The following is a 27419-nucleotide window of genomic DNA, read 5'->3' as shown; positions in this document are numbered from 1 at the left end:
CTAGTAAAAGTTTAAAGCCATATAAAACAATAGAGTTACCTACATATGCAATAAAATATAAAAGCATGCAAGGGAATGATACAGATCAACTTTAGGACCAAATGTTCACCTGTGTAAGGAGAATGGGATAGGAGGCTGGTAAGTAGAGACTTTAATTATACCTGTAATGTATTATTAACAAAAAGAAACATATATGGTGTCATGCTGACCTTTGTTAAATTATTATTTTCTGTATTTTTGTAACATTGAAATATCTCAAAGGAAAATATTATAAATGAGAAATAAAATATGTTATGATTTTTTTAAAAATACAGTTAGCTGACCAAATCTGACCCACAGGCTATTGTTTGCTAATCCCTGTTCTAAAGTCTCAAGGTTTAGGGAATAAATCCATCGTCCCATATCCAAACATTCTTGAATTTATAAATACCTATTGCATTCCCTCTCAGGCTTTCTTCTCTTTTCAAAAGTGTCCATATTGATAATTACATTTGAAATCTGTCACACACACATGGAGAACCATATGCATACCTGCAATGCACCAGTATTGGCGACTCAGGAGGACTCTGCTTCATGTAGTCACGAACAAGGTACCGGAAGTTGATGAGTAGATCAGTGGTGTCAGGAACACCGTGGTCAGGCCAGGAGGTGAAATGGAACTGACGCAGAGGGTGACTCTCACTTGTCGGAATCTAAAAACCAAGCAACGAGGTTAGAGCCAGAGAGAAAGGCAAGCTGGATCAAGCCATACCTGAAGGCTGAACTACATGGTACAGCTGAAAAGCAGCTCAGACGTGGTTGTGACTACAAATTAGAATTGTACATTGGTAAAATAGCTAATAAAGTGCTTGCACGGACTGCAAATCCGTATAACATGCCAAGCAGGAGGGTTTATTATCTCCCTTTAAAGAAGGGGAAACAAATTTTCCAAGTTGTGAAGTGACTTCTCTAACACTCAGCTCAGAGCCAGAAATCTCGTATCCTTCAGTTTTGAGTTCAGAATCTTCCCTTTTCACCACAGTCCCCTGCCAATACTGCACTCACACCTCCTTAGAGCTTCATAAACCCCCATCCCTGAGCCCAAGGGAGAATGTCACCAACCAGAAATAAATTTATGCAAATCTAACTATGATAACCAGTGCCTTCAGGGCAAGAACTGTCTCATAATTCACATGTCTTCCAAAGAATTTTGGCTTCCCTGATAGCTCAGTTGGTGAAGAATCCGGCTGCAATGCAGGAGACTCCAGTTCAATTCCTGGGTCAGGAAGATCCACTGGAGAAGGGATAGGCTACCCACTCCAGTATTCTTGGGCTTCCCCTGTGGCTCAGCTGGTAAAGAATCCACTTGCAATGTGGGAGACCTGGATTCGATCCCTGGGTTGGGAAGATCCCCTGGAGAAGGGAAGGGCTACCCACTACAGTATTCTGGCCTGGAGAATTCCATGGACTGTATAGTCCATGGGGTTGCCAAGAGTCAGACATGACTGAGCAACTTTCACTTTCCAAAGAATTAAATAAAGTGATAAGCAATCAGCAAGCACCAAGTAAATATTTAGAGCTGTAGGAGTTTGAGAAAGGACTCCCCCCCAAAAAACATCTATTTCAACTTCAGACAGACAACAGAAAGTGAAGCTCATCATAACAGAGTTAGTGATGACACAGACTTCCTTCCTACAGTGGGCCAAAGCACATACCCTTAATTATCAGAACTCTGCCCTGGCTGAACCATCCCCACTCCTGAGTCAACTGTACTCACTATGCCTGCACCTGGGGACTGACCTCACCTGTGTGTGCTACACCTGGATGCCAGGCATTTGCTCCTTAATGACAGCTACCCTTTGAAGCATATTTATTTTCTTTTTTAGTATATATACATTAGGGCTTCCCTGGTGGTTCAGCGGCTAAGACTCTGTGCTTCTGATGCAGGGGGCCTGGGTTTCAATCCCTGGTCAGGGAACTAGATCCCGCAAGCTGCAACTAAGACCCAGGGCAACCACATAAATAAATGAATATTTAAAAAAGAATAATGCTTCTCCTGTATTTCAGATTATTTCTCTAGGACAGATTCTCAAACTTGAAATCAGCAGATCAAAGGGGAACAGATATTTTTATGCCTTTGATATAAAATATAGAGGGCTATATCGATTTACACAGCCATCAAAAGATATCAGTGTCACCCATGACACTGATTCAATTTTTAAATACCATTAAAAAATAAAAAGGACACATATACTGACTTCTTAGAATGCCTACACAATTTAGTTGCATTTGTTTTCATAACTTTTGAGGGGAAAGGAGGCCATATGTATATGTCCTGGACTCCTATTAATGTAACTGTCATCATAAACTATTTCAACAGCAAATGAACACTCCTGATGTCAAATTTCCAACCAAACAATCCAAAAGGGCCTTGATCTGTAAGAAAAACTCTATAAGCAGGTCATCTGGAAGCAGAAGAAAAGAAGTTAAAGATGCTGAGCCATGCTCCTAAGATTCATTTAAGAATAACTTATGAAATTCTCAAGCAAGCAAAGCCAATGGGTTGCATTAGAGTATATGCAGATACAGATTGTTACATTCTATAAAGAAGAAAGCAAAAATATTTTTCTGATGCGTAAAAAAAATGATTTATATCAATATCAAAAGCATCATCCCAAAAGTAATGTATGCTAATTTTATATGAGATCTATGTGTCTTGACTTCTTACTTACATTTTTCACTGTGAAGTCTCTGATGGTCCATTCTGGAAGAACAATTTCAGACGTCATTGCCACAGTTATATCCCCGTAATCCTGAGCCTGCTTGGAGGGCCAGTACTCCTCACATTTGGTCTAGAATAAAATGCAAACACTCAGATCACACTGTCTGCCATCACTTAAACCTCACAAGGAGATGAGATATTAAAACCGATCATCAGAGTCTGAATCCATGCCTTACATGGGTTCTGCCTGACCCTTGGAATTTTGTATTTTAATTTTCAATTCCTACCAACTTTATAAACTTGGGAGTCTTCCCATAAAAATCTAGATTTCTGGCTTCTCTTGAGAAATCAGAAGACCTAGCCAACACTGAGCTCCGATTTCTGCACAGAAACTGACTTACAGCTGAGCAACCACTGTTTCTTCATAGAGGACCCTGTGCCCACCCAGCTCCTGAGCCCTACAGCAGCCCTTCCACCAACTCTTCACTTAAGTAAACTTCTCTACGTGCAGAAGAAATGAGAGCTTTTCTCAAGACTTTTAGATATACACTAACTACAATACAAATATTAACACCAAAAAAAAAAAAAGAAAATCAGATTAAATCATTTTGAGGTCTTTGATTTTGACAGCCAGTGGGCAAATGTGAACAGAAATAAAAATCAAGAAACAACCACTCTCTGAAAGTATCTGAATCCCCATTTGGTAACTGACTTTTTTAAAAATGAGAGGTTTGTTTTGCTTTAAAAACAGATGCCTGCTTCTCAACTCCAGAGATGCTAACTCTGGCCCAGAGATCTGTATTTATTAAAAGATCCCAGCTTCTGCTTTTTAAAAAATCTTAATTTGTAGAAAATCATAAACACCTCATGGGCTTCCCTGCTAGCTCAGACAGTAAAGAATACGCCTGCAATGCAGGAGACCTGGGTTCGATCTCTGGGTCGGAAAGATCCCCTGGAGGAGGGCATGGCAACCCCTCCAGTATTCTTGCCTGGAGCATCCCCACAAGGGAGCCTGGCGGGCTACATACAGTCCATGGGGTCACACAGAGTCGGACACGGCTGAGGTGCTAGCTCAGCACAACTCGTAAGCACCTCGTACTCAACTAAGAAACTGACTTAAACGGTACTTGATGTTGGCACTTGGTGAAAGCTGGAAGAAGGTAACACTAAACTATGCCATTTTATTTTCTTCACGAAAGAGTAAGGTCAACCTCTGACATTTTTTGAGTTAATTCATGTAAAAAGTTATATTGATTTTGATGTAATTTTTCTCTTTGTTGAAACCAATTGAAAACCAATAATTTAAGTTGTTCATGATATTAGTAACTTTGCCACATGATATATTAATAAATTTTATTGGTTAATGCCAAAAAAAATCCCAGCTTCTGGACCACTGCTCCAAGAAAGAACACAGGACTCGGGCATATACTGGCATGGAGTTTTTGCCTAAGTTGGTCTCTTACCAGCTGGATTTACATTGCTAACTTGTGGGCAAGTTCTTAAACTCGAAGCTTCGGTTTCCCCATCTATAAAATAGTAACATCTCCCAGGGTTGTTAGAGGGAAAAATAACATATGTGGAGAATCTAGTGCAGGTAATCAGTCAATTCTAAAGGAAATCAACCCTGAAAATTCATTGGAAGGACTGATGCTGAAGCTCCAAAACTTTGGCCACCTGACGTGAAGAGCCAACTCACTGGAAACGACCCTGATGCTGGGAAAGATTGAGGACAGGAAGAGAAGTGGGTGACGGAGGAGGAGATGGTTGGATGGTATCATCAACTCGTTCAGCTGGTAAAGAATTCACCTGCAATGCAGGAGACCCCAGTTCGATTCCTGGGTCGGGAGGATCCCCTGGAGAAGGAAATGGCTACCCACTCAGTATTCTGGGCTGGAGAATTCCATGGAGAGGCGCCTGGTGGGCTACAGTCCATGGGGTCGCCAAAGAGTCAGACACGACTGAGCAACTTTCACTTTCACACTTTTCACACACCGACTCAACGGACATGAGTTTGAGCAAACTCTGGGAGATAGTGAAGGACAGAGGAAACCAGGCGTGCTGCAGTTCATGGGGTCGCAAAGAGTCAGACACAACCTAGCATCTGAACAACAATAATACAGGTGCCTTTCTCCTCTCCCTTAGTCATTAACATCCACTTCCCTCCCAATGTAAGATGAACAAGGGCCCTCGAGACGCAACTACTGAGCCTGTGTGCCACAACGAAGACCCAGCATAGCCAAAAAATTAATTAACTTTTTAAAAAAATGAACAAGGGCCCATTTAAATGTGCCTTGCTCTCCATTAACTATATTGTTTTCACTTATCTAACAGATATTTAGGAGAATGTTCCACGTGTGAAGCCTGGGGTTCAACAGCACCATAAAGTTTATTTGTACACATAAGCAGTGGCCTTTCGTTTGCATAATAACCTGCTCTGATGTAAGAAGCAGGTACAGAACCCAACCTTCTGCATCACAGATAAAGCGAAGATGGGAACCACCTCTGACTGCTCCTTATTACCTCTCCCTCCTCCACCCCAGCCGCCCGCCCAGGACCTTACACGGCACTTGGGGACAGATACACAGCTGCCCAATTAAAGTGAAAGCAAAGGACATGGAAGGAAAGGATGCCTGGGATAGTGCCAGCGCCCTGGAGCAAGAGCACAAGGAAGGGCAGAAACGGAGCTCTGGGCTCCACCAGAGACCCTGCAGGCAGAAACCCTCCAGGCGGCTCCGAGGCAGGTTCATGTTTCAGAACCTTGGGCTTAGGGACTTGACTCCCACCCTCCTCTTCAAGCAACAGACCTACATGAAAAGATTCACAGAGCACATGAGGTCTATTCCTCAGGCACAGACTTTTCTGAATTTAGCCCATGTTTTTCAATTCCCCCTGGTTTATTTGTGGAAAAGTGAAAGTCACTCAGTGGTGTCCGACTCTTTGCAACCCCACGGACTGTAGCCCGGCAGGCTCCTCTGTCCATGGGATTTTCCAGGTGAGGATACTGGAGTGGGTTGCCATGCCCTTCTCCAGGGAGTCTTCCCAACCCAGGGATTGAACCTAGGTCTCTTGCATTTCAGCCAGATTCTTTACCATCTGAGCCACTAGAGATGCCAAGGGATTTTATTACTAGAAGAAATCTTATCTTTGATGGGGGGATTCCAGGCCATCCCAGGGGAGAGAGAACTGCTGAGACTTATCCAGGGATAAGTTGGAAATTTTGCATAAAGAGAGGGTTCCGATGCTAAAAACTCAGTTTGAAAATCACTGAGTCACTCAGGTTGGTCATCTCACAGGTGCAGCTGGTTGCTCAGGGACAAGACAGGCTTGCAGCCATTCACAGAGCTGATGGGCACTTCCCTGCGGTCCACTGGTTATGACTGTGCTTCCAATGCAGGGGGCGTGGGTTCAATCCCTGGTCGGGGAACTAAGATGCCACATGCCATGGGGCACGACCAAAAAAATGCGTCAACATGGAGCTGGTGAAGGGTGGAGTCGCACGAAGTTCTTATGCTGCACTAACCCAAACCTTGACGTCTATTAACTCCAGCAGCAGTGACTTAATCCATAGAGAACATTCTTCTGTCCATAAAGAAGGTAACAATAACATAGATTTTTTTTTTTAGCATTTTTTTAAAACTTTTAGAGGAGAAAAAGACAAAAAACTCATTTCTAAGAATAGAAGTGCTAATGTTTGGGGGAGTGTCTTTTTTAAAAAAATAGGTTTTAAAATACCCTCCACCACAGTAACTATGAGTGAATGAACTGAATAATACTAAAAATAAAAATTACTTACCCTTCCCTGTTCAACACATTTGGTCAGCATGACAATGGCATAGACATTTTTCTCCCAAACCATACGCCAGAAATCTTTCAGAGTGTTGGGTAAAGGTCCTTGTGTGGCAATAAAATCTTCTTTGGAATGGTAGCCCTAAAAAATGGAAAGAAGCACAGAGTCAATCCCAAAGAGACAGAAGAGGAGCCCCGAGGGCCTCCTCCCAGCCAGCCAGCCCGGCGAGCCCCGCTCCCCACTCACAGGCATGTAGTTGGCATTGATGTAGTCGTCTGTCGAATGGGTCTGAACTGAAAGTTTGACACGGGAAATGTCATCTGTGACATTCAAAGAAAAGAGTTCCACATTAGGATACGGAATAGAATATCTCATATCAGAATAGAGAAACAAGTACAAAATGGCAAACGCGGGGGCTCCATCACACCTTGAAGCTGCATAGCTCAGTGTTTTAGATCCAAGGCCTTATTTCATTCCCGCCGTCAGCAGATATGACCATGGCACAGAGAAGTTACATGATTCCCTGGGCAGAGCTAGTAAGTAGCAGAGCCAGGGTTCGAACCTGGACAGTCTGGAGCTGGTGCCCAAGCTCTTAACCACTCCAGACCATCTTCTAGATGAAACCAACTACTTCCATCCTTGGGTGTATGCCACAAGCCAGGGAAGGCCCTTCGCAGTTATTTATCCCTCACAACCATCCTATGAGCTTCTGTGCCCATTTTACAGATGAGAAAACTGAGGGTCAGAGAGACTAAGTGATTTTTCCAAGCTCTTTCATCTGGTGAGTGGCAGCCAGAATTCAAATCCAGTGCCCTTTCCACCATAGCAGGGTAGATCCTCAGGGTAGAAAGTTAAGCCTTTCACGCTTTCTCTATTCTCATTAAAAAGTTGTTGTAAAAAGATAGCCCCAAATGCAAGAATAAACAGAGTGTAGAAGACTACTACAAGTGGTACACGTGGAATCTCAAATATGACACAAATGAACTTGTTCACAAAACAGAAGCAAACTCCCAGAGTAAACTCAATGTGCTGTTGCCTCTGTCGGGCTACAGACACTGTCAGTCCTCAAAAACAGGCATGAATCTAGATATAATTCATGTCAGGCTACAGACACTGTCAATCCTCAAAAACAGGCATGAATCCAGATACAATTCACGTCGGGCTACAGACACTGTCAATCCTCAAAAACAGGCATGAGTCCAGATATAATTCATGTCGGGCTACAGACACCGTCAATCCTCAAAAACAGGCATGAATCCAGATATAATTCACGTCGGGCTACAGACACCGTCAATCCTCAAAAACAGGCATGAATCCAGATACAATTCACGTCAGGCTACAGACACTGTCAATCCTCAAAAACAGGCATGAATCCAGATACAATTCACGTCAGGCTACAGACACTGTCAATCCTCAAAAACAGGCATGAATCCAGATATAATTCATGTCAGGCTACAGACATTGTCAATCCTCAAAAACAGGCATGAATCCAGATATAATTCACACTTAGCCATGGAGTGTACTCAGCCGACCAGAGACGTGTCTGGATAAGCAGAAAGCATTACTTGTCCTCCACTGGTTCCCCTTTTGTTCCAGAACTGATTTATGTTGAAATAAAGGGGCACACACGGGCTGTGAGAACAGAGGGGCTCAAAGCAAGGAGTCTGGCCTTTTCCCTGCAGGAAACTGTCGGATCCAGTCCAAGTCTGGTCCTACCATGACTCTCAGTGTGACTTCAGACAAATCACTTAGCCACTCTGTATTGTTTTTTTTTTTTGCAGAACAAATATCCTACTACCTATTCCGTAAGGCTATTGTGAGGCTGAATCCAATGGCTTATGCCTAAACACAGTGCTGAGCACCCAGTAGGTGGCTGATGAACGGCTGTGGGAGTGGCTGGTTAGCATCCAGGTTCCTCTGCCCCCTGCTCTTGGAGACGTGATGTCCGAGATGGAAAAAAAGGGAAGTTGTGGGAAAAACAACTTACAGGGCAGAACGTTGTTATAGCGATTCTTTCCTCTGTTCTCAGCAAGTTCAGCTGCATATTTAGGTAGATTAATTCCAACAAGCTTCAGATCCTGAAAGCAGACCATAAGAATTGTTCATTGATTCAGTATTCAGACAGTATTTATACTGCACAAAGAGTATAGTGGGATAAAGTGGGAATGCAGAGATGTTATGGGTAACACTGCATCCCCAAAAAGACACAGAAGTTCTAAGCCCTGGTACCTGTGAACACAACCTGACTGGAAATTACAGCTTTTGTGGATGTAATCAGGATAAGATGAGGTCATACTGCAGAGGGCGGGGCCCTTAACCAAGTAGCACTGATGTCTTTTTTTTTTAATTTATTTATTTGGTTGTTCCAGGTCTTAGTTGCAGCACGCAGGGTCTTTTTTCACTTGCGACAGGCAGGCTATTTAGTTGCAGCATGTAAACTCCTGGTTGCAGCATGTGGGACCCACTTACCCAACCAGGGACTGAACCTGGGCTCCCCGCACCGGGAGTGCAGAGTCCCGGCCACTGGGCCACCAGGGAAGCCCCCGAAACCTTTATAAGCGGAGAAAAGACACTGAGACAGAGACACGTAAGGGAGACACGCAGATGGAGGCAGGGGACTTCCCCGGCAGCCCAGCGGTTAAGACACCAGCGCTTCCACTGCAGGAGGCGTGGGTTCAATCCCTGGTTGGGGAACTAAGGTCCTGTATGCCACGCAGCATGGCCAAAAAAAAAAAGACTTCTCTCTTCGAGGAAGCTTACCCAAAGCTTCACCGTAAAACAGAAACAGGCAGGTTTCCAACTTTCAGGAAAAACATAAAACAAATAAAACTACAATATTTAACAACCACATACTTCATACTCTTCTGCAAACCCACAGTTGGAGTCAGCTTGCTGTTTCTTGAAGTAGGCCTCAAAATTCTCCACTTTGATTACCTTGGATCTAGGAAAACAAAACAACATAGCAGGATTGGTTGTATTCAATCAAGTTCACACTCAAGATAGAAAAATGCAAGTTATTTTTCAAAAACCAAAACGTGTACTCACTTTTTAGGTCTTCATCGTAGAAACGCAAAGAAAAAAAAAAAAAAGAAAATTAGGAGAAAAAAAATGACTCAACCATAACTCCAGAGACTTTCCCCAAAGAAGAAAACATTTAGTACAAGGGCAGGGGGTGGTTGGAGGAGGTTCACTGAAATGTAATTCACAACGCACTGAAATGTGAATCAGGAAATCTGACTTCTAGACCCTGTTATATAACTGAGTGGCTTTGTGACTCTGAGCAAGTTCTCTCCTCCTAGACCTTGAATAACCATGTTTTTAATCACAAAATATATATTTATTGGTAGAATATGGCAAGTATAGTTCTACTTGGCATGGTAGAACATGGCAAGGAAGCCAGCTTCAGGAGACTAGCAAACATAGGGTCTTTGCAGGATAACAACGCTAATAAGAACTTCTGGATGATCAGGTCCAAACGTGTCAATCTGGAAAAATGCCAGCGGTTTCCATCAAAAAAAAAAAAAATCTCAAAATAGTCACTGAACAGATTGGGGGATTAAACGTCTTGAGGCTCATAAATCTAGAGACTTACTTAATTTGAGAAAAGGTCACGTCATTGTTCTTTGCATCTTTCCTATTTTGAAAGAAAAAAAGACCCATTAGATCAAAATGGCTTAAAACTGCGCTTTGTTCCCTTTGTGTATCTACAAGACGCTTCTTCCCTGGGCCTTAGTTCACAGAGCACATCAGATCCTGTTCACTAACACTAAAGCTTAATGGTCTAAACCTGTGAAGTTACTCGCTTTTATACCATCTAAAAGTATCAAAGGATCCTACTCAAGCAACTTGTAGGAATTTCTCTGAGTAAATACAGATCAGCAGCATCACCCTATTAGTGAAACTATTTCGTACTCTGATTTTCGTTTTGTTTTTTGAGTAAGCCTTTCTGGAAAAGTTAATGTAATAAACCAGAAAACATATCCAGTGTTGGCGAGGGACCAGGGTGGTGGTGGTGGGGTTGGGAGGGACCTGGAACTCTCCTGTATTGCTGACTAAACCCCATACTGGTATTTTAAAAAAATGATAAAACTTTCTGGAAGGCAATTTTCAGTAGGTATTAAAATTAAACACATGCGTACCCACTGACCCAGCAAGTACCCAGCTTGGAATTTAGCCTAAAGGAATAACCATGACTGTGCCCAGATTTACACACAAGGATAAGTAACAGCGGCAAATAAGAAGGACACAAAAATGTCAGAAAATCGGTTGAATAATTTCCATACAGCTGAACACTTGACAGCCACTTAAACTGAAGATCCGAAGCGGTCCACAACGTCTTACGAACAAAAGCAAGCCAGCAAATAACATGTGTAACATGATTCTGTTTGTGGGTGTGGGTGTGCGCATTTATGTGAGTTTTGTAATCACATCCATGTTAAGAGTAGTTTTCCATGGTATAAGTATGGACTATTTCTCTTCTTTCTGTTTTTTATTGTTGCTTTTTTTGTCATAAGTATGTATAAGTTTACTTTAACAAGAAACGATAAAGCTGTTTTGACCCCTCCCTCAAAATAAAAAAAAAAATAGAATCTAATGCGGAAAGCTGGAACACGGGCACTGCCTGTCAACCCAGGGGGGCAAGGCAGTGGAGAAAACCAGGCGTAGGACGCGTCAGAAACTCTGCGCCAGGATGAAATCTGTGCACCAACATACCACAGTGTGTTTACTCAGTCTCTTGCTCAATTAATTAACAATACATGTAGGGTATCGTTATTAGCAGAAGCAGGAGTCACCTTTTCTTCCTCCAGAAGATGAAGCCTCCCACGGCCACGACAACCAGGGCGCCGAAGATACATCCAAACACCGCTCCACAGACCACACCTGGGGAGAAGCCACACGGAGGCACGTCAAGAGGCGTGCGCAGCCAGCCAGAGCGCGCACGCGCATGTGTGTGTGTGTGTGCGTGTGCGTGTATGGTGTGTGCGTGTGTGTCTGTGTGTGTGTATGGTGTGTGCGTGTGTGTGTCTGTGTGTGTGTATGGTGTGCTGTGTGTGTATGTCTGTGCGTGTGTGTGTATGGTGTGCTGTGTGTGTATGTCTGTGTGTGTGTATGGTGTGTGTGTGTGTGTGTGTCTGTGTGTGTATGGTGTGCTGTGTGTGTGTGTGTCTGTGTGTGTGTGTATGGTGTGCTGTGTGTGTCTGTGTGTGTGCGCGCGTGTGTGTGCGTGTGTGTGTATGGTGTGCTGTGTGTGTGTGTGTCTATGGTGTGTGCGTGTCTGTGTGTGTGTATGGTGTGCTGTGTGTGTGTGTGTGTCTGTGTGTATGGTGTGCTGTGTGTGTGTGTGTGTGTGTACGTGTGTGTGTATGGTGTGCTGTGTGTGTGGCAGAGGACAGGTAAATAGCTCTGGATATAAAACGTGTGTGTGTGTGTGGTGTATGTGGTGTCTGTGTGTGTGTCTGTGTGGTGCCTGTGTGTGGTGTGTGTGGTGTGGTGTGTGTGTCTGTGTGTGTCTCTATGTGTGTGTCTGTGTCTGTATGGTGTGTGTGTGTGTCTGTGTGTCTGTGTTTCTGTGTGTGTGTGTCTGTGTGTGTCTGTGTGTCTGTCTGTGTGTGGTGTGTGTGGTGTGGTGTGTGTGGTGTGGTGTGTGTGTCTGTGTGTGTCTCTGTGTGTGTGTCTGTGTCTGTGTGGTATGTGTGTGTGTCTGTGTTTCTGTGTGTGTGTGTCTGTCTCTGTGCGTGTGTGGCAGAGGACGGGTAAATAGCTCTGGACATAAGACTAGCCTGGGCGCTGGGAGCAGGCTCTGGGCTCCAGCCCGCCGCTAACTGGGCGCTCTGAGAAAGGCGCTGCTCCTCTCCGCCTGCAAGAGGAGGAAGCTGAGCTCCCGGTGACTTTCAGGTTGTCCTCACCCACTGTTTTCTTTCCTCACAGGGAAGTGTGCACAGCAGCCCAATGTACAAGACACAGAAGTGGGCAGAGACGCTCTTGGTGAGGTGGAGTGGGGCGGGAGCTCCGGGAACGGGCCGCGCGGTGGAGGGCTGCAGCAGGCAACTTCCCGGACGCGCTGCTCCACCGCTGACCTTTTGACACTAACGCCCACAGGCCCCGGTGACATAGAACCCATGTGCCTGCTGGGGAGGCTTTGGGGATCCCTGAACTTGGCTTCTGGGCTTCTCTCCTGAAGCCAGCGACTACCAAGTACAGAAACCAGACAAATAACAAACTGGCTGGTCAGTCGGTCTCTGGCCTGAAGGCATGGGATGCACCCTGCCCCCCTGAGTCCTTGGAGCTCCTAAATCACTTCACTCTGTGTGATAAAGGACAGGAGCACTTGACAAGGAGTCCCAGCCCAGAATGTCAGGCCTCCCTCTAAATGTACTGTGCAACCCAGGGACAGTCACTGCCCCTGTATGGGCCTTAACAACCTCATTTCTAAAGTGGGAATTGCACACATATAGAGAACAGACCTGTGGTTGCCAAGCGGGTGGCAGGTAGGGGGAGGAAAGGATTGAGATTTGGGGATTAGCAGAGGCAAACTATTATGTTCAGTTCAGCTCAGTTGCTCAGTCGTGTCCGACTCTTTGCAACCCCATGAACTGCAGCACACCAGGCCTCTCTGTCCATCACCAACTCCCGGAGTCCATCCAAACCCACGTCCATCAAGTCAGTGATGTCATCCAACCATCTCATCCTCTGTCGTCCCCTTCTCCTCCTGCCCCCAATCCTACCCAGCATTAGAGTCTTATCTAATGAGTCAACTCCTCCTATGAGGTGGCCAAAGTATTGGAGTTTCAGCTTCAACATCAGTCCTTCCAATGAACACCCAGGACTGATCTCCTCTAGGATGGATTGATTGGATCTCCTTGCAGTCCAAGGGACTCTCAAGAGTCTTCTCCAACACCACAGCTCAAAAGCATCAATTCTTCGGTGCTCAGCTTTCTTCACCGTCCAACTCTCACATCCATACATGACCACTGGAAAAACCATAGCCTTGACTAGACGGACTTTTGTTGGCAAAGTAATGTCTCTGCTTTTAAATATGCTATCTAGGTTGGCCATAACCTTCCTTCCAAGGAGTAAGCATCTTTTAATTTCACGGCTGCATCACCATCAGCAGTGATTTTGGAGCCCAAAAAAGTAAAGTCTGACACTGTTTCCACTGTTTCCCCATCTATTTCCCATGAAGTGATGGAACCAGGTGCCATGATCTTAGTTTTCTGAACGTTGAGCTTTAAGCCAACTTTTTCACTCTCCTCTTTCACTTTCATCAAGAGGCTCTTTAGTTCTTCTTCACTTTCTGCCATAAGGGTGGTGTCATCTGCATATCTGAGGTTATTGATATTTCTCCCGGGAATCTTGATTCCAGCTTGTGTTTCTTCCAGCCCAGCGTTTCTCATGATGTACTCTGCATAGAAGTTAAATAAGCAGGGTGACAATATACAGCCTTGATGTACTCCTTTTCCTATTTGGAACCAGTCTGTTGTGCCATGTCCAGTTCTAACTGTTGCTTCCTGACCTGCATACAGATTTCTCAAGAGACAGGTCAGATGGTCTGGTATTCCCATCTCTTTCAGAATTTTCCACAGTTTATTGTGATCCACACAGTCAAAGGCTTTGGCATAGTCAATAAAGCAGAAATAGATGTTTTTCTGGAACTCTCTTGCTTTTTCAATGATCCAGCAGATGTTGGCAATTTGATCTCTGGTTCCTCTACCTTTTCTAAAACCAGCTTGAACATCTGGAAGTTCACGGTTCACGTATTGCTGAAGCCTGGCTTGGAGAATTTTGAGCATTACTTTACTAGCATGTGAGATGAGTGCAATTGTGCGGTAGTTTGAGCATTCTTTGGCATTGCCTTTCATTGAGATTGGAATGAAAACTGACCTTTTCCAGTCCTGTGGCCACTGCTGAGTTTTCCAAATTTGCTGGCATATCGAATGCAGCACTTTCACAGCATCATCTTTCAGGATTTGAAATAGCTCAACTGGAATTCCATCACCTCTACTAGCTTTGTTTGTAGTGATACTTTCTAAGGCCCACTTGACTTCACATTCCAGGATGTCTGGCTCTCGGTGAGTGATCACACCATTGTGATTATCTGGGTCATGAAGATCTTTTTTGTACAGTTCTTCTGTGTATTCTTGCCACCTCTTCTTAATATCTTCTGCTTCTGTTATGTCCATACCATTTCTGTCCTTTATTGAGCCTATCTTTGCATGAAATGTTCCTTTGGTATCTCTAATTTTCTTGAGATTATTACATAATCTTATGTAATAAGATTTTTATTATGTAATAATTTATTTATTATGTAATAATTTATTTACATAATTATTACATAATCCATACATTAAAACTATTATGTATGGATGGATAAATAACAAAATCCTACTGTATATAGCACAGGGAACTGTATTCAGTATCCTGTGATAAACCATAAAGAACATATATATATGTGTGTGTGTGTGTGTGTGTCTGTGTGTGTGTCTGAATCACTTTGCCATACTCCAGAAACTAACACAGCATTGTACATCAACTATATCAACTACATCAACTATACTTCAATAAAATTTTTAAAAAATAAAATGAGCTTAGGATCAGATGATTTCCATGGCTCCTTCTGATCCTAATATTCAAGAGTTCCGTGCACTGAAAGTGACATGTGTGTCTGGCACACAGTCACACAAATCACTACGCTGAAAAGAAAGGAGCAAGCAGTGTGTGCAGACTGGACATGCAACTGGCCTTCGGAGAAGGGACGTGGTGGGCAGGGGCTGTAGGGACCCCAGAAGAGGAAGCTGAGCTGGGTCCTGATGGCCAAGTGACATCTCAGCTTCTGCAAGAAGAGAGCAGGCTTTCCAAGCCTCCTGGGGACCCAGGAGGGCCCCCAGGACGTGCAGAGGCCCGTCCTTCTGTGGATATTGGAAGCAAAACCTCAGTGAACTGCGAACGGCACTCTTGCTCCCCTACCTGGATCCTGGGGCAAGAAAACGGCCTCTGAACAGGGGCTGAAGGACACGTAGCTCTCGTTCCCGTCTATGAGTCCCTCGCTGTGAGGGGTGAAGGCAATATTGGTGAAGCCGGCCACACAAGCCCTGTGGGATGACAAGGGAAAAAAGAGGTGACTGAGACCTGGTACCCCAAGCACAGAGGGCTCTGTACTCAGAGGCCCGGCCCCCCCAAAAGCAAGGACTGCGAGGCATTACCGATAGGAGCCCAGGGGCTCCAGCTTCCCATTGTAGTAGCCGTGTGTGATGGACTCGTTGCCAACGTCAACTTCGTATTTCAAGACTTCAGACAAGCCCTGGGCACGTCTCTTTGCTTCTGTGGTTATGAGGTATGTCACGTAAGTATCCGAGGCCCCCCGTTTGAAATCGCCATAGGTGTATCTCAAAATATCTGCCGACGGCGGAACAGCTAGGAAAGGCACACAGAAGGAAAGGCGTAAGAAAGAGAGAAAGGGATCGCACGCGGGGTTGGGGAGGGGAGACACACTCCTGGTGTAACGCGGGCTCCAGGATGTCTCACACAACACAGGGGACGTAGCCAATGTTTTATAACAACTGTAAATGGAGTGTAACCTCTAAAAATTGTATAATTTTTTTTTAAAGAGAAAGAAAGTGATTGCAGAGATTTATTGTGTCTCCTGTGTTTCTAAATAATGGCCTTGACGCTGGGTGGTGGTGCTGAGCCCTGCCGTCTCTTACGTATGCTCTCTCTGCCAGGTTTTCCTCCTACTAAGTTCTAAGAGCTCTACTTATTCATTTAAACTCCACAATAATCTCATTGCACAGGCTGACTATCCCCACCGTACAGATGGAAAAAATAAGGCACAGGATGCTAAAGAGACCTGGGCCCAAAGGTGGTAGGGTTGTATTTCTAACTCAGACCATCCGACGTGGAGGGTGTGTGACCTCACCCATCCCAGGCTGATACTGGTCAGGCTGGCCAGGATGCAACATCACCTCCCCCATTCAGCAAAGATCTGAGCTTGGGATTTGCTGAAAACCTTCATAGCAAAATGACTAGGTGTTTGAAACAGACTCAAAACAAAAGACAGAAAGAAAGAGAGAGAGATCTCTTTTTCAAATTTAGCCACAGGTTGACGACACCAGCAAATCTCTTGTCTTCCCAGATGCCCACTGCCCTGACAGTGGGTTTGATCTCTGTCTTCCTCGGGGAGATGAGGACAGAATCACAGGCTGCACGCCTGGGCAGGGACAGCACTGCGTTCTTCACAATTAAAGAATCACCAAAAAGCAAAACTCGGCCCTTTTTTCTTTTTTGGTCATGCCATGTAACTTGCAGGAGTTTAGTTCCGGAACCAAGATTGAACCCAGGCACATGGCCTCGAAAGCTCAGAGTCCTAACCACTGTACCCTCAGAGAAGTTCCAAAACTCAGACCTTTAAGCCAAGCCTTGAACAAAGCACCAGACCCAGCTAACAAAGACATCCTCGAAGCTTTCCCTTCTCACTTCCAAGGAATGTAATAGAGCCCTTTAAGGAAAGGCGGCATTTAATCCACCTCCTCTCTCAGCTATGGCGATGCTCTTTGCCAGTTCCCACTGCAAATGCAAATTTTTTTGTTGTTTTCTTCCAAGAAAAAGTCACCCTTTGAGGATCATTTGGGCGTGTGTGTGTGTGTGTGTGTGTATGCACATGTGCAAGAGACAAAGTTGGTTAAAACTACTAATCTGCCACCTAAAAGACCCTGTGTTGCAAAAGAGATGAAAAACCTAGATTAGAGGTAAGCAAGTCAAGTCCTAGGGCCACATCCAGCCAGCCACCCATTTTGGTAAATTCTGGAACAGTCACCCTCACTCTTTCTGTATCTTCTATGGTTTCTTTCACGCTACAGCAGCAAAGTTGAACAGCTGAGAAGGAGATGCAGAGCCTGCGAAGTTTAAAATGATTTGCCGTCTGGCCCTTTACAGAAAGTCTGTCAGCCTCTGACTGAGCTCATCAGAATTACACCCACCCATCCCCGGGTGAGTGCCAAAATGTGGGCCGCAGTGTCAAACCCGACGTGTGTCTGTCTCACTGAAGTGCCTCGGTGGGCCCGGAAGTGGTGCCCGCTCATGCCGTCACCCACCAGCTACGTAGCCCATAAGCACCCTTCCTTACCATCCACGGAGGTGAGAACGAGCGCGTAGGCTTTGATAGGTCCATGGCTGGCTTCGAACCCGCTGAACTTGACCTTCACCGAATTGTGACTGACAGATGTGATATTAGGGGACCCATCTGGAAGAGGGGGGTCTGAAACAGGACAACACAAAACACCATCACCCAACATTTAAAACCAAAGAAGGAACAAAATTATTAAGGAGAGTATTTGCTATAGTACCCCCTCAAGTTCCCCCCCGGTTCTGGATGCTGCGGGTTGGGCTCACGCAAAGCAAATCCAGAAGCAAAGGATGAGGAAGGGACCTGGTGGGGACAGAGGTGGTGGGTCGTCAGGGAGCCTGCCCGGCTGACAAGGACTCCTTCAGTGGGTCCAGCCACATTCCATGGGGACCTCCAGGCAACCTTGTTGCTGGAAGGCAATGTGTCTTTCCTATTTTCTGCCATCCTTCCTGACCCAGAAAGGCCAGGTTGCTTAGCCTGAGAAGGAGGGCAGAAAGAGGAGAGTGGGACAAAGACTGTGTAGGTGGAACTTCCAGGTGGGGACCTGGGAGCCGGACTTGGCCCCCGGACTGGTTGGTCAGCTGAGAGCAATGATGGAGCAGGTGACCAGAGGGAAGCGAAGACGACATGGAGAGAACACACTTTCTCCTGAGACCTGACTGCAGTCCTGCTCTGTGCCCTTCACACCAAATCCCCTTTTTTCGCTGGGGATGGTTTAAAACTCCGCTAGAGAAATCCAACCGACCCTCTTCCTGGAAATCAGATAAGCCCACACGGAAACATGCTGAAAGTGCCTTCAAAATCTCCTGCCTCAGCTTCCTGAGCTAAGCTCATAAAGCCACTCTCTGAATTGACACAAAAGGAAAGAAAAGCTGAATTAAAGATGATCCCTCTCCTCACACACACACTCTTCCTTTGTCTCCCATGTACACTGTGAGTGTCTTTGCTCTTATAATCAAGGGAGACTCAGAAAAGTGAACTCCAAAGAGACAAAGCTCACAGCCTAATTCTCCAAACATATGCCGTCCCAATGGCAGCTACTGAAACGGCAACCCTCTCCAGGATTCTTGCAGGGAAATACCGTAGACAGAGGAGCCTGGTGGGCTACAGTCCCTGCGGTCGCAAGAGTCAGACATGACTGAGCGACTAAACAATAAACCACTCTGGAAAGTAACTAGTCCAACTTGGGACACAGAGTATCTCATTCGTAACTTGTGTGTGTGTGTGCTTAGTTGCTCAGTCGTATCTGACTCTGCGACCCCGTGGACTGTCGCCCGCCAGGCTCTTCTGTCTATGGGGATTCTCCAGGCAGGAATACTGGACTGGGCTGCTATGCCCTCCTCCAGGGGATCTTCTCATCCCAGGGATCAAACCCGGGTGTCCTGCATTGCAGGCAGATTCTTTACCATCTGAGCCACCAGGGGAGTCCCATTAATAACTTACTTTATACAAATTAAATGAAATTAAATGCTGAAATGATAACATTTTTAATATACCGAGTTAAATAAAATGTGATCAAAACTCATTTCAGGGACCTCCCTGGCAGTCCAGTGGTCCACACTTCCAACGCAGGGTTCAATCCCTGGTCGGGGAACTAAGATCCCATATGCCACATAGAGCAGGAAAAAAAAAGTAATAACTTCATTTCAGCTGCTCTTTTTAGTTTCTTAACGTGATGCCTAGAAAATTTTTTATTATACGTGTGGCTCATATGATTTCCTACTGGAAGGCACAACTCGAAACCATCCTCCAGCAACCTCTCAAGTAACTGACAGCAGTGGCCACTTGGAGGCGCTGTCCCCGCGTCTTGGTGTCAACGGCCTCATCAGACACTGTAACGCCCGCTCCCACCCACACCACCCGTTGCTCTTTGCCTTCTAGCTGGCCAGCAGGGAGTCCCCAGCTCCCTGCCCCAAGATGGCACACCCACCTCCAGGCCTGGAAATTCTTTCCTTCTCAGTGCCTTTCCCAGTCCTACACTCAAGGGGCCCTGCCTGCCTGCATTGGGAAGACCCCCTGGAGAAGGAAATGGCAACCCACTCCAGCATTCTTGCCTGGGAAACCCCATGGACAGAGGAGCCTGGAGCGCTATGGTCCAGGGGGTTGCAAAAGAGTCAGACACGACTGAGCAGCTAACAACATGAGAACATTCACTAGGAGGAGTGTTTATGGGTGATCCCAAAAGAGGCGGATTTGTTGACCCAGATTCTAGCAAAATATGAATCTTGACTGAATATGTGATAATAGTTTAAAAAAAAAAAAGATTGTTGGGAGTTCCCTGGTGACCTAGTGGTTAGGGTTTAGCACTTTCACTGCCGTAACCTGGTCAGGGAACTGAGATCCCACAAGTTGTGCAGCATGGCCAAAAAAAAAGGATCGCTAAATTTTTCAATGTAATGGTAATAGGAATGCCAAAGAATTGATGCTTTTGAACTGTGGTGTTGAAGAAGACTCTTGAGAGTCCCTTGGACTGCAAGATCCAACCAGTCCATCCTAAAGGAGATCAGTCCTGAACATTCATTGGAAGGACTGATGTTGAAGCTGAAACTCCAATACTTTGGCCACCTGATGCAAAGAACTGACTCATTTGAAAAGACCCTGATGCTGGGAAAGATTGAAGGCAGGAGAAGAAGGGGACAACAGAGGATGAGATGGCTGGATGGCATCACCGGACATGAGTTTGGGTAAACTCCGGGAGTTGGTGATGGACAGGAGGGCCTGGCATGCTGCAGTCTATGGGGTCACAAAGAGTCAGACACAACTGAGCGACTGAACTAAATAGTAATGTAGTTATGTTTGAAAGAAAGGAAATCCCTCTCTTGCATCAATACATGTGGAAAATGTACAAATAAAATTATAGAATGACCAGAACTGGTCTCAAAGAAATCCAATAAGAGTGGAGGGGATATGAATGAAACAAGATTGGTCAAATGCCCACAAGGTCAACTGAGTGATGATGGTACTTGGGTCCCATTACACTGTCCTTTGCTTGCGTGTCTCTTTGAACATTTCTATAAAAATACTTTGTTTTAATGCAGTAGAGGAACTTTCCACTTAAAAGAATATGTGGCAACAAATTGTTGTGTAAAACAAAGGCAACTTTTGGAATGTAAAAGATAATTCTCACTCACTAAATTTCTATAGATTATACAGTTTCTATGCTTCCCTAGTGGTTCAGCTGGTTAAGAATCTGCCTGTAATGCAGGAGACCTGGGTTCGATCCCTGGGTTGGGAAGACCCCCTGGAGAAGGGAAAGGCTACCCACTCCAGTATTCTGGCCTGGAGCATTCCATGGACTGTATAGTCCATGGGGTCGCAAAGGATCGGACATGACTGAGCAACTTTCACTCACTCACTATAGTTTCTACAGACTATATAGACTAGATTTCTACAGAACTGGGTTAACAAAACCCAACGAAAACAAATATTTTGGATAAATTTTTTTAGAAACAGGTTTCTAGGCCGCACTTGGCAGATCCTCTGGGTCAGCTTTCCAGGAGTGATCAAATGACCCGCTGGCTACCCTGCCCTCCAGGATGCCCACCTGTGATGCCAGAGAGGCAAGTGTTTCGGGCGGGTGGTGCCTTCTTGTTACAGGACCAGGCAGCAATGCTGATGTCGTACAAGGTAGAAAAATTCAAATGCGTGACTTCCGTCCTGAACTCAGAGTTGTTCTTTGAAGAGCAGCCCCCCAGGGTCGTTGTATTTTTCCAGTATCCATGGCTGACCTCCAGCTCAAAGCCTGTGTTGGTACCTAAAGGGCAGGCCCACTTAAGGACCAAGGTGGCCTTCTTGGGGACTGCTTCACAGTGGAAGGAGGCTACCGGCTCAGGGTCTGCAAGGCAAGCACAGCACATCATGAGATTCTAGGACATTTGCCTTTGCAAACACTTAAACTTGGGATGCCTGGCCCATTGGTGATGAGGAGACAGCACCGGGGAATGGCAGAAGAGGCAGAGGCTGACCTTGAATCGGGCCTTACTGAACTGTGTGACCTTGGGTCAGTGCCCCAACCGCTCTAAGCCCAGCTGCAGGACTATCTGAGGATTAAATGAAACAGTGGCCGTCGGGCTCCAGGTTGGAAGAGCACAAGGGCCCGTGAGACGTAGCTGCCATACACTGGGAGTGGTAGCAACGTCTCCACCTGCGTCCCCTCATCTGGGCACCCTCTTGACCATCCTTCTGGAACAGGCAGGGTTAATACTGTCCCATTTTGCTGCTGAATCAACTAAGATTTAGAGAGATTAAGGAATTTGCTCAAATGACATGGCTGGCCAGTGGCAAAGCCAAAACTGGATCTTGGGTTTCCTAAATCCAAGTCCAGGGAGTTTTACTACGTGCACAACAGGCTGAATAATCAATGGTGAACGGTACCAGTTTCTTCATCTTTAATATGGGGTGTTGTTTGTCTCTACCAGTTTAAGTTCAGTAGGATATTATTAGGGCTTCCCCAGTGGCTCAGCGGTAAAGAATCTGCCTGCAATGCAGGAGGCCCAGGTTCAATCCCAGGGTCAGGAAGATGCCCTGGAGGAAAACATGGCCACCCACTCCCGTACACTTGCCTAGAGAATCCCATGGACAGAGGAGCCTGGCAGGCTGCAGTTCATGGGGTCTCACAGAATCAGGCACGACCGAAGTCGACTAAACAGCAGCAGCAGGATTTTATTAAGTGTCAACAAAAAACTGATATAAGTGGAAAACTCTTTCAGATCCCAGTGGTGCCTCCAAAAATAAATAAATGGAAAACTCTGTGTTAATGTACTGGGGGCGGGGATATTATCATGACTTGAACGTTGCAGTGTTTTAAAGCAGAAAAAGTTTTAAAGAGTCACCCAGTACAGTGCCCACATTCTCCACCTGAGGCCTGGAAGGGTAACCTGCCCGATGCAATCCCCCTCCACACTCCTGTCCATCCACCCCCCACTCATAAATGCTCACAGCTATCTTTCTCTTGCTACAGGCAACCATGACTGCAGCTAAGATAAATATTAGCAATGGAAGCCACCCAAATGCCAAAGATCAGAGTCTAGACCCGGTGAACAGAGTTTGAGTTAACACGGGGGGCTCAGAGCTGCCAGCATCTGTTTTGCCACTCCACATGAAAGGTCAGAGGTCATCGAGGTTCCAGCCGCTACACTACCAGGGAGGCTGATCGGCTGAGATCCCTGCCCCACTTCCAGATCCGCCTGAACACACCTGAAGGGCTTAGTCTAAGGAAGAAAGGAAGCAGGTGCAAAGGGGGTAGGGGATAAGATGGCACACAGGTACAGAAGGATAAAGGCCCCGCCATCAGAACTGTGAGTGGAAGTACTCACAGTCGTTCACCAAACATCCCCCGACACTCTCTGAAAGCTCCTTCAGTTAAACACAGGGCTCTTCTCCTTAAAAGATTACACGTTTTGCGTTGAGGGATAAGGATCAAGAAAAGTGAAAATGCTGAGCATCCCTTTTAACTATATCCTTTCTGTCTTCTTCAGGGTAAGAGCCAAACTATGAACTGCAAGCCCTGCCATCAGGCATACCCTGGCCCCTCACCCCGTGGGTCTCACCGCCTCCCCTCCCCCTCTGGCTCCGCCTCTGCCATCCTGACCTCCTGCTCTTCCTTCAACGCAGCAGGCACACTCCAGGCCCAGGACCTCCCTCCGCACTGGGGCTGCCTGTCTCTCCTGTCCACATGACTGGCTTCACTTCCTGCAAGTCTTTGCTCAAAAGTCACCTTTTCCACAAAGCCTTCCCCAAGATAAACATCTCATTTCTCCTATCCTTTTTACTTCCCTTTCCTTAGCAGTGATCATCACCTAATAACTTATGTATCTTGCTTATTATGTCTTCCCCCGCCAGAACGCAAGTTTCAGAAAGGCAGGGACTTGACATACAGTAAACGCTCAGTACATACCCGCTGAATGAATAAACAACAAGGGCGCCAAGACAGCACTAATGAGAGACTAGGAGGCTCACACACCGCCCAGAAGCTAACCAGCTAGAGGGGCTTCCCTGGTGGTCCGCAGGTTAAGACGGCACTCCCACTGCAGGGGGGCAAAGGTTCTACCCCTAGTTGGAAAACTAAGATGCCATGGTGGTCGGCAAAAAAAAAACTAATCAAGCAGAGTTTATTACAAGGACCTATGTGCAAGGTCAGCACGATACAAGAAGGAATCCAAGAGGCCCCTGAGGCTACTCACCTGTACAGAACGACTGCCGGCCAGGGGCAGGTGACTCAACATCCCCCACCTGTGTGAAGATCTCTGCGGTGTAGGAGGAACCAGGTGTTAACTTGGTGACCGTAGCAGAGGTGACGCCGATGCCCGTGACTATTTGCGTGGCCTCGCTGGAGCTCCCATCCTGCCCAATAAGAAGGCGGTAGGTGTAGTTCAAAGACGCTGCATCATCATTCTGCCAATTTAAGGTTGCTGCTGTGGTGTTGGTCCTTATCTCAAGGCCGGACACCTTGCTGGGCCCTTAAGTTTTAGGGAAAAAAATAAAAGGATAGATTAACTTGAACCATTTTATTGACTGCATCTAAAAATAGCCCGGAATTTTTTTTCTTTTTTTTTCACTAAATTTAAAATAAAAATAGCCTGGCTCCTTTGGGTAAAGAATAAATAAAGCTAATACTTGCTGGGATCAAAAAAGAGAAGGCTTCCCCAAAAAGACATTTAGAAAATAATTATACAGATTAAATCTCAAAAGAATTGAAGCTTTTCAGACTTCTTTTAATACTTTATCTGAAATCTATTTTCAAGATGTAATTTCCTACTTGTTTTTGAAATATGATTAATGAAACAAAAATATACAAAAAAGACACTATAAACTTCCATCTCTACCGTATATTTAGGTCAAATATTAGCAACGCACGTCCCTCGCTGGTGCATGCAAAAGTGCTTCCTTTGGGCAGCATCTTCCATGCCAACATGACCGGGTGACCCTCCTCCAGTCTGTATTCCCAAAGAATGAATGAATAGTGGTGCTTCCCATGCTTATGGGATCCCTTTCTGCTTCAGGAGACAATTCCAAGTTCACATGGCTCAGCACCAGTGCCGCAAGGGCAGGGAGGAACCTTGGCTGAGGCCAATGTCTGCAGCTTACTTGGTTTCACATTCTACCTGGAGCCCAGAAACACAAGGGCCTCTTCCCTCATCACTGAGCCCATGCTTACTTCCCCTCCTCCAGGTGACAGTCCGGGGAAATGCTTCCTTAGGAGCGTGTCCTAAAGCACTTACATGTGTGCTGTAGGGTGGAGTTGGCCACCCCCCGGACAGAGTTCATTTCGGGGGTGACTGTGATCTTATATAAGGTGCCCGGGATCAGGCCGTGGAAAGCGATCCCTCTGTGAGAACTGTTTTTCAAATCAGAGCCGTCCTCAGACTGTATTTCTACGCTGTAGATGTATCCAGAAGCATTGTCTGTATTCTTCCACTCCAACTGCATATCGGTTGTGGTGACATTAACCACACGGATGTCAAACACTGCACTGGGGTCTGGCCAGAGGAAAGGAAGAAAAGGGGAAGTCTGTTAACGACCATCGACCATCGTAACGTCCACTTTATTCTCGAGTATCTGTCAAGAGAACTTGTCCTCTGCCATCAAATGAGTTCACAAAGGGCCAACTCTAACATTTAGGTGAGAAACAGTTTCTTTCAAGAATGTCAGCTCTTCTACGACACAGATGAATTTACCAACCTATCCCATCAGTTCTCTGGCCTTTTGCTTTTGTCGTAGAGACAGCCCCTTGGTTTGGGGATGGCTGGGAGGGGGTCTTCTGGAGTGGAAACCACGCTCAGTTTTCTTATCCACGTGCTAGTGACCAGATGGGTTCGGTTTGTAAAGATGCATCAAATTATGCACTTAGGAGGTGTGTGTGTTTCAGCGTATGTATTATATCTCAGTGAAGTTTTATATCTCAGCGGCGTATGTATTATATCTCAGTGAAGTTTTTTAAAAACCACTCCCTTGGAAGAAAACATGTTTCTATACCATAGGCAGGCGCATACTCAAGAGCAAACCTGAAATGGAGAGCTGACACTGCGTGGGGCACTTAAGGCTGGAGTGAGGAAGGGGAAAGCCCCTACAGCCGCACCCTCACAGCCGGGAGTCGGAGGTGAAACCACCCAGCGTGCTCTGGGCTCTGCACTCAGACCATCTCACCTCCACACACTGAACCAGCTGCAATAATGTAATTGCACAGAATCTTTTTTTTAAGATATTTTTTACATGGACCATCTTTAAAGCCTTTACTGAATTTTGTGGTAGTAAAATAAACAGAGCACGATATTTATCATCTGAACCATTTGTAAGTGCACAGCTCAGCAGCGTTGAATCTATTCACAACGTGGTATCACCGTCAACACTGTCTAAACACAAAGCGTTTCACGGTGCCCGACACAAACTCTGCTCCCACGAAACAAGAACTTCTCATTCCTCCCTCCTCCCCGCTCCTCTGTTCTATCTTCTGTCTCTACAAATGTGCCAATTCATATAAGTGGATTTACATGGTAGCTGTTCTTCTATGTCGGGCTTTTTTCACCCAGCATGATGCTTTCAAGGTCTATTCACACTGTAGCATGTCTCAGTACATCATTCCTTTTATGGCTAAATAATACTCTATTGTGGGGCTTCCCTGGTGGCTCAACGGTAAAGAATCCACCTGCAATGCAGGAGACGCAGGTTTGACCCCTGGGATGGGAAGATATCCTGCAGGAGGAAAGGGCAACCCACTCTAGTATTCTTGCCTGCAGAATCCCATGGACAGAGGAGCTGGTGGACTACAGTCCATGGGGGTCACAAAGAGTCGGGCACAACTTAGCAACTAAATAACAACTATTCTATTATATGTATATAGCACATTTCATCTGCTGCTGGACACTTGGCTGCCTCCACCTTTTAGCTATTGTGAATCATACTACTATGAATGTTGGTGTAGAGAAATATGTTCAAGTCCTTGATTTCAATTCTTTTAGAAACACGTATACATGTAAGAGTGGAATTGCTGGGTCATCCAGTACTTGCTTCCCTTTTTCAAAATCACCTTTAATGCTGTTACATTGATTCTCCCCCAGTAACAGCAAACATTGGTCAATAATAGAATTGGTAATGTCCTAAGAGTCTAGTGCCTTATTATAACTCTTCTTGATTTCCATTCATTGGGACAATTATAAGCAATAGTACAAGAGATGCCTTCTCCTTACGAACAGTCCTTAATTACTTTTGCAGTTGCTCCATATCGAAGTGCAGTCCACACTGTGGTTAAGACTTTAGTCTTCAGAGTCAGACAGAGGCCAGTTCACGACCTTGTCACCCTGGGCCAGTTACTTAAGTTCACAGAGTCCCCATTTCCTACTCTGTAAAATAGAGATGATAATAGTACCTACCTCACAGAGTTGTATTCAAAATGTTTAAATACAAAGGCTGAGAGCCCAGCACTTTGTAGACCCCCACTACATAATGTTATTATTGCATTAAATCCTGGGAATTGGCAAGTCACACAACATCAAAGGGACCCAAATTGTGATCCCCTTACCATTAGCTACATTCTCAAAAAGAGAGAAAAAATATATATGTTGATACTATAACCTGATCTCAAAAGTCTAATCTGAAAATCAGACTTGAAAAGGAATTATGCACTTCATCTGAGGGATGCATTTTAGCAGTTCCCTTATTTTGGAAGCAGATCTTCCAAATAATCATCAATGCTTAACCCAACCAACGGAGCTGAGAAAACCCACACAAGGAGAATCTGAAGAGCCCATCTGACTTCACACATGGCTCAAGGATCAGGCTCATTTCTTTACTCTTCCCTTCTGTAGAAAGGATTT

General features: G+C 45.4%; 1 protein-coding gene across 1 annotated transcript in view; it reads right to left on the bottom strand.

The window, feature by feature from the left end:
• The window catches only part of PTPRJ (protein tyrosine phosphatase receptor type J), a 175954-nt gene that overhangs the window by 6474 nt on the left and 142061 nt on the right, over positions 1-27419 (bottom strand). Inside the window, exons 9-22 of the mRNA XM_081538864.1 lie at positions 24828-25085; positions 23790-24065; positions 21152-21442; positions 17608-17739; positions 15689-15899; positions 15453-15577; positions 11282-11369; positions 10081-10122; positions 9342-9429; positions 8476-8566; positions 6735-6808; positions 6495-6629; positions 2712-2831; positions 532-692 (exon numbers count right to left, since the gene is read on the bottom strand). Coding sequence (XP_081394990.1) covers positions 532-692; positions 2712-2831; positions 6495-6629; positions 6735-6808; positions 8476-8566; positions 9342-9429; positions 10081-10122; positions 11282-11369; positions 15453-15577; positions 15689-15899; positions 17608-17739; positions 21152-21442; positions 23790-24065; positions 24828-25085 — 2092 coding nt within the window. The remainder of the gene's footprint in view (positions 1-531; positions 693-2711; positions 2832-6494; positions 6630-6734; positions 6809-8475; positions 8567-9341; positions 9430-10080; positions 10123-11281; positions 11370-15452; positions 15578-15688; positions 15900-17607; positions 17740-21151; positions 21443-23789; positions 24066-24827; positions 25086-27419) is intronic.

Source organism: Giraffa tippelskirchi, chromosome 11, assembly GCF_054371585.1.
Source record: "Giraffa tippelskirchi isolate mGirTip1 chromosome 11, T2T-mGirTip1v1.2.pri, whole genome shotgun sequence".
NCBI classification, from domain to species: domain Eukaryota; kingdom Metazoa; phylum Chordata; class Mammalia; order Artiodactyla; family Giraffidae; genus Giraffa; species Giraffa tippelskirchi.
Note: the sequence above shows the minus strand (reverse complement) of the source record. Positions and strands in the feature narration are given on the sequence as shown.